The sequence below is a fragment of the Genypterus blacodes genome, unplaced genomic scaffold (genome assembly GCF_046128005.1).
Source record: "Genypterus blacodes isolate CSIRO-AG114 ecotype Tasmania unplaced genomic scaffold, CSIRO-AGI_Gbla_v1 ptg000156l_1, whole genome shotgun sequence".
Classification (NCBI taxonomy): domain Eukaryota; kingdom Metazoa; phylum Chordata; class Actinopteri; order Ophidiiformes; family Ophidiidae; genus Genypterus; species Genypterus blacodes.
Window position 1 is genome coordinate 10,711,443 of NW_027466957.1, and position 14,054 is coordinate 10,725,496.

Consider the following 14,054-nt stretch of genomic DNA (forward strand, 5'->3'; position numbering starts at 1 on the left):
GTCTTCATATCACAAATGGTCGCTCAATAAAGGCCACACTTTACTGTAGATGTGTGTGTGTGTGTGTGTGTGTGTGTGTGTGTGTGTGTGTGTGTGTGTGTGTGTGTGTCTGTGTGTGTGTGTGTGTGTGTGTGTGTGTGTGTGTGTGTGTGTGTGTGTGTGTGTGCGTGTGGGGCGGCTCAGGTTGCCATGACTATTAGAGCAGGGGGCTATTAGAGCGTCAGAAAGTGGGAGCATCCCCTCTCTTGCCTTGGTGATAAGATCAAGGCATTCCGACAGCCAGAGCGGTCATTACGCTGCTCTCCAGCCCATAATGTCCCTCCATTAAAACACCCGGTTGCCATGGAAATGCAGCTGCGGACGTTTAAGTCATTTCTTGGCCCTGCTGTCTCCCTGGGTCACTGACTCACACGCACACACGCATACAGGCACACACGCACGCACACACACGACTATAAAGACTTCCATGACATTTGATAAACTGTTACACATGCGCACTGCTATCAGGGTTTTGCACCCTGTTGCGCACACACACACACACACACACACACACACACACACACACACTGGTGTCTGGGTCTTGACCCTGGTGGGCTGCTGCAGGGTCACAGCCGTCAGGACAGCAAGATGACCCCTGAGTCACTGCCGGCGCTCCCAGACAGAGAGACGAGAGGTGACACAGACAGAGATGATGGTACGGGGAGAAAATCTGGAGTCTGGCTGAGTCACCATGCGATCTGAGACACAAACACAGATACACACACTCACACACACACACACAAACAGACGCATGCACAGCAATAACACTGATCAGAGTAAACAAACAGCTCTGGTTGTTCTGAAGATTTGCCATCAAACAAACCATGACCCTCATTTGAGTCATCAGTGAACACACACACACACACACATACACACACGCACGCGCACACGCACACCAGACCATGTGAACCTCACTTTCTAAAGACTCGTCCCTGCCCTCTAGTGGTGATCCTATGGAACTACTGAGCGTCTGAGCCAAAACATGCAACAAGTTCAGTCTGGCTGCAAGTGTTTGTCCTCCATATAATTCAAACATGATTCTAAACATGAATCTATGATGTCAGAGCGTGTGATGTGATTGGTTCATGTGACTAAACAATTCAATAAGGATATTATAGACAAACATTCATTCAATTTCCAATGTCAAATGTCAAATATATGGAAAACAAATGCTGCTATGCTATTATATATAAACAGTGTATATATAATAATAAACATATCGGAGTAATGCGGTATTTACATTTAGATATTTATCACAAAATGTATGAATCATTATCTATATTATCTTATCTTATATAGAGAGCACAAATCATCGGACCATTTCATTTCATATCTGCCCTGACACGTAGATCAGATCTTTTTTTTAGAATAACATTACTGCTGCTCAATTTTATAATACGGTAAGAGACTCTCATTGTTGAAGATTGGAAATGGAAGATTCATGTGTGACCGTGAGGGGAAAATGTGATGATGATGACGATGATGATGAGATGACAAATTGTTATATGGCAGGTACATTTGTTGCTGTGTGTTTCATTATTATTTTTTTACCTTTTTAGTTTACTTATGAAAGAAATTAAATACACTTATTACTGGATGGAATTTCACAACATCCTCTTAGGGGTCAGTGTGGAGGTGATTGAAGGAAAGGTGCTCGTTGTACTGAATGTGCATATACATCTATCCGAAAACGAGATAGTGTCGCCCCCTAGTGGCATAAACGTGGCAGGCGCAGATGTAAAACTGAAAGGGTTTTCTCTCCGTCGGTATTAGGCCGTGGTGTGAAGCCAAAAAGAGGCCTAGAAATGAGTTTTCATTCCACCACCTCAGAACTACTTGCTCTTTGTGGTTTTCTAATCTTAAATATGTCCTAAACCATGGGTAAAAAGTTCTCCGTGTGAATCCTACCCAGTTTTGAGAAATCAAAGACAGAAAATGAAGTTTTGAGGGAAAAAGGTCAAAATTTGGCCTTGGAGCACTTTTCACGCCCTCATGAAATTCTCATTTTTGGACTTACAAGCATGATTTTTTGGATTTCATCAGCCATTAGAACTTTCCGCAAATGTGCAAAGTATCAATACTTTTCATTGTTCTGTTGTAAAAATATGTTAAAGTGAAAATGGTACTTTCTGTGATTACAGCATTCATCACTAAGCACAAGTAATTCTTCAATTCTTATATTATGAAGAATTTAATGTCCATGCAGGTCTAATGTATATTTAGACAGACCTTAAAATGGCATTTACCAAATATATAATGTATCTATATACAATAATATAGGCCAAATCTAAAACCAATTTTAATGCTTCAAAGAAAACATTAAGGACATTCTAGTGAATTTCAAATACAACCTTTTATTTAACAGAAATGAATTAAGAATCGGCATCACATCTATGCCATCTGAGGTCTGCAGAGACACTTCATCAAGGGTAGCAACACAGTTCACACATTTGCAGGAGAATGAACAAGACACTTTTGCTTTTAGACAAGAGCATTTACCCTGAGAACATTTTCCAACTTTACAAGAACAACGAGACAAATGTAAAACCAAATCTGGAGCAGCAGCTAGAGTCATCCATTTCACAGACAATACTCCATCCAATAAGGCCCAGCCATGGCTCTCTGGTGAAGGAGCACAGATCTGTGGCTCAAGTGATCTCCGGTGAATAGCTGCTTGATAATTCACTCGTAAGCTGTGCTGATACAGGGCATCTTTTGTAGGAGGCAAGAGCTTCTCTGATGGCGTTGATACACAAAATAAGTTGTATCGGGCTTCATTGACACTTGATCCTTCCTGACCGTACAAATGACAAAGAAATCTTTCCAACTCAGAAAACTCTGTCAAATCAAAGCTCTGGCCTAGCTTAATGAAAGCATCACAGAAACAGTCTTTTTTGGTCAATAATTCAAATGCTTTCTTTTTACCCTTACCAAAGAAAGCGCTGACTGAGTCACAGCCTGTAAATACATAAAGCCCTATTAATGCTTCACTCATCTTCGCACCAAGAAAAGCAGCAACTCTTCCAATATCAATCAAGCGAGTGTGTTGTTGGGTACCAGTAAGAAAGAACAGCTTCAAGTCTTCTGGCAAGTACGATTTTAGTGAGATGGCGAGTACTGCTACATCTGTATCAGGACTGCTGATAATGATGGAGCTAAACGTCTCAGCAGCATCCTTCGCATGAAGTAACAGTCGGGTGTCTGCTTCTTCGTGGTCACATGAAGTCAACTCTGGTACAACAGACAAACAGACTTTACCACCCATAATTGTCAAGAGATGGCATTCCTTTCCATGAGTCACAAATATGGCAATGTCCTGTTTTAGTGAACTGAAATCAGCATCCTTCCATGCAGAGAAGAGGAATTCTACAAGGGCCTCTTTATTGTCACCATCTGAAAGGAATTTATTCCACTGTTTGGGAGTCTTCTGATCTTAACTGTAGATGCTTATCTTTTGGGTCCCCAAAGAACTACGACGTGATCGCTCAATGTTTTTTATACTTATTGCAGGGTACCTGTCAGTAACAAAGTCAACTCGTTTGCAGTTGTACTTAAAGGCAAGGCTTCTGAGAGTCTGAAGTATCCTATCCGCTACCTCGCCAAATGTGCTTGGAACAGAGGTAAGAGACTGCAAAACTGCCATACCATCAATCATAAGAGCGGCATCATTGGGCTCCCCATCAAATAGACAGTCACTGACTTTTTCTTCTATGACATTTAGGAGAGCTGCTTTGTTTGTCTTTGCGATTATAGTGCCATTATCAGCAGCAAGAGGGTATGAAACAGGCCCAAGGGAATAAGAGAGAATTTCCTTAAGATCTATCTTACAGTTTACAACTATAAGAAGCCTAGTTAACATCTTTGACAAAACGGGCAACCTTCTTGCATATTATGCAGACAGCAGGAAGTATATTGCTGGACTGTGGAATAGATGTAGACTTTGTTGCCAATTTGTTCTTCATTCCTGTTGTGGATCTCAACCTTTTGGGAGATGATGGCACAGTAGACGATGTACACTCGTGGTCAGATGCTCCACTGTCATCATCACAGGCAGTACATTTTGAAGCATTTTTCTCAGCACTTGTAATTCGTTTCGAGTCAATAAAACGTCTATAACAAGTAGGATGGAAGCCACGTTTGTTACTCTCGAGAAACAGTGACAGATCTGCAGGATTTGACGTGGAATCATATTCTTGGATGAACCTTTCATTGTGTTTACAAATGAACTCCGCTAGTACGCGTTCATTTCCGCCGATTTCTATCCATTTACGGGCGTAAACAACCAACTTACTCCAACGAACAGCTGTCAAAGGCTTTGTTGATTCATTTTCAATCGCTGACACGTGTATGGCACACTTGTAATCATCGTTGCTGGCGTGTTTTCTGTCAGGTTCTGCGGTACAGGGTTGCTCATCGGGCGCAGCCATTACTGTTTTGGTGAGGACTGAGCAAGAGCTCAAGGTAATCATGTGACCCAAACGACGCGGTCTTATTGGCCAGCTCAGGTGCGGCTTGATATGCGCGCAGGGTTACGTTGTTGTCTGGTTACGGATATAGTTCTGATTTTAAAGTACTCGTTACACTAATTGTGGAATAGTTCGAGTGGAGAACTTTTTGGTTATGAACTCAAACGGCATTAATGGGTTTTTTGCGACCATTATTGTGTAGTGCCTGAATTAGTGGAACGAACTTGCATCAGTGTGTGACTGCGCGCAGCTTTGGTCTGGGGGCGAGTTTGAAGTTTCATTTCAAACAGTCTTTCACTTCTGTCCAAAATTAAAACCGATATTATTATACCGCAGTGTGAGACAGGGACCAGGAGAAGTTCGGAGAAGCATCAAGGTAAAGGTTCATTATTTATCATCTTTGGGTTCTTGTCCAATGCTTGAGCCTGTTCTAACGGGTGCCGTGTGAGTGGGGAATTCCACCCCCAACCAATATGGCAAACTGATTTTGAAACTGGTTTTAAAAGGCGGTTTGCACATTTATGACTTGTTCATATCCTCCGTCGACTGATATTGTTATGAAACGAAATTACACTCAAACTTTCTAGACCATTTTACAAGTTTAAACAATTTAAAAAAATGTCAAAATTGTATGTTTTTCCATTCCTATCGCAACTATGACTTATAACTTAACTCACTAGGGCCATTGAGTGTTTACTGTGTAAAAACGTATACAATCTTTAAATGAATCAGAATTATGCAAAGAAACCAACTGCTTAAATCATCTTCCCGATATAGAATAATATTTACACCCAAGGACTACATTAAAGAATCAAAAATAAAATAAATAACCACAAGATAATAAAAAAACATCAAAAAGGCAAAAGAAAGATAGATAACAAAAGCACAGGATGTAATGGGATCTTCAAATAGCAAGTTGTAATAGATTTATAGGGTTGAAGATAGGCACATTCTCCACTGGGGGGGAGGGCACTCCATAGTCGAGCCCTGCTACCCACCACTGTGAACACACCATCTTGAGGCTTCTCATACTGAGGGTTTCAGGTAAGAATGAAATCTAAATCCCAAATATGTGTTGAAAACTTCTTAAATGTGTCTAGTACATAGAACGGGTGAAGGGGTGAACAATGACATAGGAAGAGCTAAGAGTTAGTAACCGTTCTAAGTGTATTCTGTGAGAAGTAATAAGAATGAGCAAGTAAGCAAATAAGGAGAGAGAGACAGAGGAATGGAGAAAAAGAGGCATGGATTTAATAATAATAATAATAATACATTTTATTTGTAGAGCACTTTTCATAGTTAAAAACAATACCAAAGTGCTACAGAGTACAGCAAAATTAAAACAGGTTTAAAAACAAGAGAACTATGACACAGGGTGTTAAAAAAAATGCTTGACTGACACAGAAAAGTAGTTTCGCTTGAATCTGGGTTCAGATCTTCGAAAGCCACAGCATTCCAGTAAGTGATAGTCAGAGTGAAACAAAATGAAGTCATCAGTGCATCCTCCTCCACACACATATGTGTTCGATATCGTCATTGCCACCACTCATTGCTGTTGATCTCACTGCAAACTAACAGTTGAAAGAATCAACTTTAGACATCTTGGTACTTTTACTATACTACTGTATTTACCAAGGTTTACTCCAGTTATACTTAAAGCGTGTTTGAATGATTGAGCTTAAGCAATCCTGAATGATTACATAATATATGGAACATGTATATTCACTCACGATCCTTTTCTGGTTCTGCTCCTGGTCCAACAGAACCAAAGGAAAGAAACCTGCCTGCAGTGGTAAAATAGCCAGGAAGCAATCCAGGTAGAAAGAAAAAATTGTTAGGGTCCGGTGTGAAGTTTCCTTCCTGTATATGTGTTGATTTACTCATTTAACCATATATGCTAGAGGCTTTCCATTATAAGCACATATACACTTTAGGCCTTTTTGTCTCCTTCCTCAATATTGTCATTACGACACGTGTCACTGCTTCCTCTCGGTTGGAAACAGAGGAGGAAGCGTGAAGATGCAGCATCCTGTCTCTTTCTCTGTCTGGCCTGGTTTCTTCAGCTGTATTGCATGTAGACTAAACAAAAGTACTCAAAAGGTCCCAATAGTGTACAACAGGAAAGTCCCAATAACGTCACACTAATGTCATGTAAACATAACATAAGTGTGTTGATTATATTGTGCATTGTTGTTTTAATGTTGCAGCGTTTATTTGGTACAGCGGTCTGATGAGTCATTGCTCTCTGGTTTCCAGAATGTCACGGAATCGCCTAATCACTGTGCGTCCTTTGAAGAATTATCCGCTGCCGTGGATAGACCTCAAAGAAGCAGATGGGTAAGTATCTTCATTCACACACACTTTCACTGAGCATGTTAAAGTAAGTGCAGCAGGACATTTTGGAGGCTACATCAGAGTGTCAGAGGTGATAAGAGAAGGAGGTCATATTCTCTAAAGGCTAGATTAGATGGACCTCATTTCAAGTTCACGCTTTCTTGCTTTGCCAAAACATTTGATGTACTGAAACACTTTTCATTCAACAACTTTCCATTAGAAACACTTAGGAAACATGTAGCTATTATCTTTTTTGTCTGGCTTCTCGTCTCCTCAGGGTTCTGGAGAATTGGCCGTAAAATCTGGAAAATGATTACTTTACGGTGTCCCAGCTGCTTCTGCATCTACATGAGCTGCAGGAGAAGAAGCACCAGGTTGGACGCACGCACGCACGCACGCACGCACGCACGCAGGCACGCAGGCACGCAAGCACAAGCACAAGCACACATTACTCTGACGCAGCAATTTACCAACAAAATTGTTTTTGTTGTCAGGGTTCATTCAACCGGCTGATCTTTAATGTACAGCACAGAGCGGTCGAGGGTGTGTACGGCATTTTGCAAACGGTTCTGTTCCCGTATTACAATGCCCCTTCTGGCCGTAAACTACAAAAGCTCAGGTCAGACTGTCTCCTTCCTCTATTTAGATAACAAAATGATGTGCTGAACAAGAATGGATCACACATAAACGTCTGACATAATACATACCTGCATTTCACGTCTCTTACATCATATAAACTGTAACTTCAGTTTTTGTAATGCATTTGCTTTGGGATGCAACACTAACCTTGCCTTTGCTTTGACCTTTGACCCATTTGAAAAATAATCTATAAACGATGCTCCTGACCCTAAACCCCAAACAAACCTGCCAGCTTTGATCCAAATCTGATGAGTTACCTCTGTGCAAGTCAAACAAGCAAAACAAACAAACACATGTCAGTGATTACACCTGTGTGCGACATCATAGCATGGCGGTGACTCAGCGTGCAATAGAGACGCAGCCATAATTCAGAGCTTGAAGGGAAACTGTTTATACACACTTGCACTCTCTGACTCCGCTCTCATGTTGTCTCCATCTTGTTAGACTGTTTAACAAGCAGCTGAACAGAGAGCAGCAGATGGCCGTGAAACACATTCTGGCTCGCTCCTCCGATCCGGCTCCTTACCTGTTGTCTGGCCCTCCCTGCACAGGTGACACACTCTACCTGCATGTTTGAGCGTGTTCTTCAAAATTACATTTCAGAGAACAAGTACCCCTGCCAAGGAACCAACAGTCCGCTGATTTCTGCGTTGATACAGATCGGCGTCGTCAAAGCAAATCCTTGTAGTCAAACTCATTTTATTTGATTTTCTTCAATAATGTGTTATTTTACTCTTACTGTTCTGTGTAAGACTGCCAGAAAATCACGTTTCATTTCTAAACATGAAATCAACCACCAGGGTTTCACACGAATGCAAGAGAGAAATAACCTTTACATCACCGATATCGATAAAAAAAATAGTTTAGACGTTCTTTTTAGACATTGAAAAGCCTGAAGACGTCACGTGACACATGAGGAACTGTCACTGAAACTGAGTCATGTTGTGACAAGCAATGACTTGCCCCTAACATATTGTTTTTATTTATGTTTTCATCAGGTAAAACTGTGACATTGGCGGAGGCCATCAAGCAGTTACAGCAGACATCTGTCAACATCCTGGCTTGTGCTCACCTCAACCGTGCTGCTGATCTTCTATGTACGGAGATTCTGAAAGACAACCCAGAGGAAAACAGCGTGTTTCGCTTCTACTGCCTCAGCTACCCTGTGAAGAAGATTCCTGCAGAGCTACAGGTCTGCATCGCTCTCTCTGACTTCACTGATACCACTTGAGCATTCCAATGACAGCATTTGTTTAGACTCCAACTTAATGTAGCTCCTCATATTAATCAGTCGGTTGTATTCCCCTCACCGTCTGTGACCTCTGTGTGTCTGTGTGTTTGCTTTGTCGTTTTCTGTAGCGTCACTGTAACTTGGAAGACAACATGATTGTGATTCCCAGCATAGAGGAGCTGATGCAGTATCAGGTCATCGTCAGCACGCTGGTGAATGTGTCAAGGTAGCTGATGCCACATTGTAATGGTTTCTCCTCCGCAGTAACAAGGAGTACAGACAAAGGATTGTCTGATATCTGTATGAACTTGAATCAGGGCAAAGGGCCAAAAAGGGCAAAAGTACACAGTAAAACATTTAATGAATAGAATATATACTAGATATGTATTTTCACTGAATAAACATGCTTTCTTGCTTAATATTTAATTCTGCACAGGACTTTTTGCTCTTAATCCATGTAGGAATGAAGTTTGGACATGAAAAAACAAATCCACTAATCTATTTCCGTTAAATGATCATGGGGAGCCCCGTTCAGCGTGTAAAAACAACTTTACAGCTGCTTTAGTAGCTGTACAGTTGTACTGAGGTGTAGAGGTGTAGATGTGTAGCTATGTAGAGGTGTAGAGGTGTAGAGGTGTAGGGGTGTAGCTGTGTAGAGGTGTAGAGGTGTAGAGGTGTAGCTATGTAGAGGTGTAGAGGTGTAGAGGTGTAGGGGTGTAGCTGTGTAGAGGTGTAGAGGTGTAGAGGTGTAGCTATGTAGAGGTGTAGAGGTGTAGAGGTGTAGCTGTGTAGAGGTGTAGAGGTGTAGAGGTGTAGAGGTGTAGAGGTGTAGAGGTGTAGAGGTGTAGAGGTGTAGGGGTGTAGAGGTGTAGGGGTGTAGAGGTGTAGGGGTGTAGAGGTGTAGGGGTGTAGTAGAGTCAGAAACCCCTGCACATTTCACTGAACTCAACACACAAAAAAGCTTCCAAACCGCAATGCCTGCAGCTAAATATTAACATTTGCTCTCTGTCTCCTCAGATTAGTGACCGGGGGTCTTCCTCGAGGTCATTTTTCCTCTATCTTTGTGGATGATGCAGGCCAGGTAGCAGAAACAGAATGCATCATCCCTTTGGCAGGTGATCAACACGTTCAGCCTGTTTAAATTGTTTGAGATCCTGGCTTTACCCTTTATATGTATGTGTATATATATATATATGTGTGTGTGTGTGTGTGTGTGTGTGTGTGTGTGTGTGTGTGTGTGTGTGTATGTGTGTGTGGTCCACAGATCTACTGGACCCAGAGCGGGGCCAGGTGGTGCTAGCTGGAGACCCCAAACAGCTTGGCTACACCAATACAGCCAACTTAGTTAAGATACATGGCATAGGTGGGCAAGTCGTTTGTTTGCTTTCAGTGATAAATATCAGATAGAAAAACACAACAGTTGAATAAAATGTTCATCATAGTCAGAACCATCATCTCATATATATGCAGTATAAACAACTGTTGTCTTAGTCAACCAAGCATTTGTCTTTGTTGTTTTAGTTGTTCATGCAGCAATAATAAGCATATTGCCTGTGATCTTGTTAGATAATAAGAATTGTATCTGTTTGTTTTAATTCCTTGCACTGTTATTAGTATAATTATCATTCTTATTTATTATTACTTAATTAGTTGTATTTGTCTTTTGTAAAGCACTTTGTTCTGTTCTGTGCTCTATAAATGAAGTGTGTTTACTCTGAGCAGATGAGTCCCTGATGGAGCGCCTGATGAAACGTGACTTGTACCACAGGTTGAACCGCCGTTTCATCACCGATTTACAGAAGAACTACAGGTGTGGTAGTGATGAGGCTTTTTCTTCTCATAAAATTACTTTCAACCCCATTATTTTCACCCATCTCCTGTTAACATCCAATTCATTTTGCCTCCGTCAGCTGCCATTCTGACATTCTGGAAATTCTCGACAACCTCTTCTATGAGAAAGAGCTTCAGGCTATGGCTGATATACGGCTCTGCAATTCATACTGCAAATGGCGTCATCTGCCCATGAAGGTAGTGTACTAGCAAGCTACACAGAGCAAGCACACACAGATGGACTTGTGTATGTGTGTGTGACTTTGTCCCCCATCCCCCTTTCTCTTTCTCATTCTATCTCTCAGGGTTTCCCATTGATCTTTCACGAAGTGGCGGGTCGTAAGAAAGGTCCAGGCAACGGCAAATGGCTTTGCAACATGGCAGAGGTGGATGTGGTGGTGGACTACGTCAAGAAAATAGTTCTGAAAGAAGGGGGCGTAACCAAAATTGGACCTAAAGACCTTGGGGTCATTACCCCATACAGAAAACAAGTGTGTGTTACAGTGTCAGACTGTGTCAGAAACACACAGTAAATGATTTCTCAGCTGGTGTACTTGTGTATTTACATCACGTATCATCCTGCTCCTTCTGTCCTGTCCTCGCTGTGCAGGTGGGGGAAATCTGCAATGCTCTAAAGATGGATACATCCCTGGCAGCAGTGGACTTACGTAATGTCAAGGTAAGTAAATACAAAGTGACCATGTTAGGAGGAAAACGTACAACAGGGTCCTGAAGTCCGCAACCAACTGTGAAAATGCATCTATTTTGCGTTATTTTCTAATTTAATACAAATGGGAGGAAGGCCCTTGGCGGTCACCACTAGTTGCTCTCATTTGGTCTTGAAGTGTGGGGTCAGTGTCCTGCTGCGGACAGATCCAAAGCAGAGGGTGCAGGGGGTCAATTCTTCTCTCTGTCGGTGTGTTATCAATTTCGTACAAGTGTCCAACTCCAGAGTAGGCAAAACATTCTCAGACTTCAATCACTGTTGTTTGGATGCGCTGTGGTGTCAAAGTCTCTCTCCTACTCTTCTCCTTCCATGAACCGTTCTCTTACTGCCATAAATCTCAAAATTGGATTCATGGGTAAACTCCACTATTTTAGCTTTTGCCCATGCCAAACTTGTGGCCTTGTTCCTTCCCTGTGCTACTCGTCCTTTGAAACATTACATTACGATCATTTGGCAGACGCTTTTATCCAAAGCGACTTACATTACATTACCACCCTTCGCAGAGAGGGGAGCAATTGAGGGTTCGGTGCCTTGCTCAGGGGCACCCCGGCGACCCTCCGGTTCCCAAGCGGAAGCACTACCCACTGAGCCACTGCCTCCTGTGGCTCAGTGGCTCTATTTCCAGCTTTTTATAAAAAAAAACAATATTATTCCAATGTGGTCTCAGACTTTTGGACCCTGATGTGTGTTTTTGAAAAGAACCCTTTAGCAAACACTTACATGCCTCTGTTTCCATAGGTTGACACAGTGGAGAACTTTATGGGTGAAGTGTACAAAGCCATTGTGGTGTCTACAGTGAACAGCAATCCCACACAAAGAATGCTGGGCTTGGTCAATAACAAAAAGGTAAGAACAGCAATGCCTCAGTTCAATCATCCGGCATGTTTAAGGTCACGCTATACTCAGATCTGTGCACGACTGGGATTAAGGTAAAAGTGCTCAGATGAAAAGGCACAAATGCAGAGAATGCATCCAAACACACTCATTCCATGTATGTGAAATAGTGGTGTGTGTTGGTATGTCAATAAGATGACAGTTATGGAGCAACATTAAGCAGTAATTATGTGTGCTTCGCCTTCAGAAGTTCAACACGGCGATATCCAGAGCCCAGGACCTGCTGATTGTTGTTGGAAACCAGAGAGAGTTGCAAACTGATGAAAGCTGGGATGAGTAAGATCATTGTCTTTAAATGGAGACACTTGTGTTGGACTAACATGTACCCAAAACCCAAACGTCTCATATGTTGACCCTCTCTATTAAGGTTTATCAAGTACTGTTGGCAATATGGTGGCTACGTTACTTCTCCAGTCCCTGCTTTTGGTTGATAAACAACTCTGGTAATGATGCACATTCACACAAGGTCACTCACACTTTCTATGGCTTTCCCTTGTTGGAAGTTTGTTGTGAAGACTTGAGAGGCGCTTACGTTCTCCTTTCTCTCCCTTTTTCTTTTAGCTTACACCCCAGTGTGGAGTGTGAAGGGTCTGATGCTGCAGTTGGGCCCGTGTCGGAGAAAGACAGCTAATTCTCTGATGTTAAGCATTCTACATTGAAAGGCAAAAGACCAAAAAAACAGGAAGTGAGAGTGTGGACCCTGTCAATGTTTAGTCAACTCATTTACATTGTGAGTTTCATCATGATTTCTGCAGCCGCTTGGGCAGACTTGACCTTTGCGGTGTGTTCCGTCTTTGTGAACACCTTCACAAATACGACCCTTCTTTAAAAATGTTTGTTTTGTGGTATTTGAATATTACAAAACCCCAACCACAAGGGGCAGGTACAGTGTGTGTCTCCTTTAAGTCAGATAGGTCAATAGAATTGGGTTGGTCTCAGACTTGCTCTTAAATTGTTACATTTAGACGGCCTTGTGAAAACAGACAAATTATAAGATGAAACAATGAGGTGTTAGTATTTTCTTTCTGTTCTGATACATATGAATCACAGACACTAGACTTTGCAAATGTCTAGTGTTTATGATTTATTGTTCTTTCCATCATTTTGACCATTTGTAGCTTACATTTCATTTGAACTTGCTTCTATTAGTTAAAAGTTAAACTACTTTACTTCATACATGTTTCATACGTGGTGATTCCTCCATTGCTTTGCTTGAATGATAAAATAAACCTGACATGAATAAAGTGCTACATTCTTTGTGCCGCGTTGTCGTCAGTGAACAGTGAAGGTCATTCAAAGTCAACTTTACCACGAGTCTCATTACATTTATTGTAATATAAACTATCAGCCGTTATTGTATGATTGACATGACGGCGTGAGACAGAGATCAGAAATCAACATAAATGTGTAATGTCAACATGCTTTCAGTTATGTTCTACTGAGAATGTGTTACCGTTTCTATCCAGAAGGTGGCAGCACAGTGCTTTGTGGTTGATTTAGAAACTATTTACTTAAATATTTGGGTTTTTACTTGTTATATTTACTGTATATTTATTGTTGGTCAATGTCACTGAATCTGTAACAGCTAACATTTACCACAATGTGGGTTTCAATGCTCAAACCACAACATGTGATGCACAGAGTGTGACACACCAGGTTCATTTGAGCTGGAGCAGAAATGTGCTGAGACCAAAATAAACATGTAAAAGGTTGTGTCAAAAAGCAGCGGTTATCTTTGAGAAAATGTGAGCTTTTTTCTGCCAGGATATCACCAACATCCTAACTTTAACATGTAGACCTGCTGCGTTTACAGTATATCAGCTTGTGCGATGATATGACATGATTAAGCTTCTACATGTATGTGAAAGGGTGCGGCGGGATCACAATGTAACTT

At 41.6% G+C, this 14,054-nt stretch overlaps 1 protein-coding gene across 1 annotated transcript; it reads left to right on the forward strand.

Moving 5' to 3' along the window:
* Positions 1-7,142: 7,142 nt before the first annotated feature.
* LOC143013530 (putative helicase mov-10-B.2) lies at positions 7,143-13,580 on the forward strand. The gene is made up of 15 exons (XM_076167198.1): positions 7,143-7,213; positions 7,334-7,458; positions 7,923-8,029; positions 8,477-8,670; positions 8,838-8,935; positions 9,727-9,824; positions 9,974-10,072; positions 10,432-10,519; positions 10,620-10,737; positions 10,845-11,030; positions 11,150-11,218; positions 12,005-12,112; positions 12,348-12,436; positions 12,528-12,603; positions 12,722-13,580. Exons 3-14 carry the CDS (start codon positions 7,957-7,959, stop codon positions 12,589-12,591), a joined length of 1,284 nt encoding a protein of 427 aa, XP_076023313.1. The 5' UTR covers positions 7,143-7,213; positions 7,334-7,458; positions 7,923-7,956; the 3' UTR covers positions 12,592-12,603; positions 12,722-13,580.
* Positions 13,581-14,054: the final 474 nt, after the last annotated feature.

Excerpts from the sequence above, each read along its gene's own strand:
- LOC143013530 (XM_076167198.1), top strand. The coding sequence starts at position 7,957 with ATGGCCGTGAAACACATTCTGGCTCGCTCCTCCGATCCGGCTCCTTAC. Across the intron at positions 8,936-9,726 it reads ACGCTGGTGAATGTGTCAAG|ATTAGTGACCGGGGGTCTTC; the intron begins GTAGCTGATGCC and ends CTGTCTCCTCAG. Across the intron at positions 11,031-11,149 it reads TTACCCCATACAGAAAACAA|GTGGGGGAAATCTGCAATGC; the intron begins GTGTGTGTTACA and ends CTCGCTGTGCAG.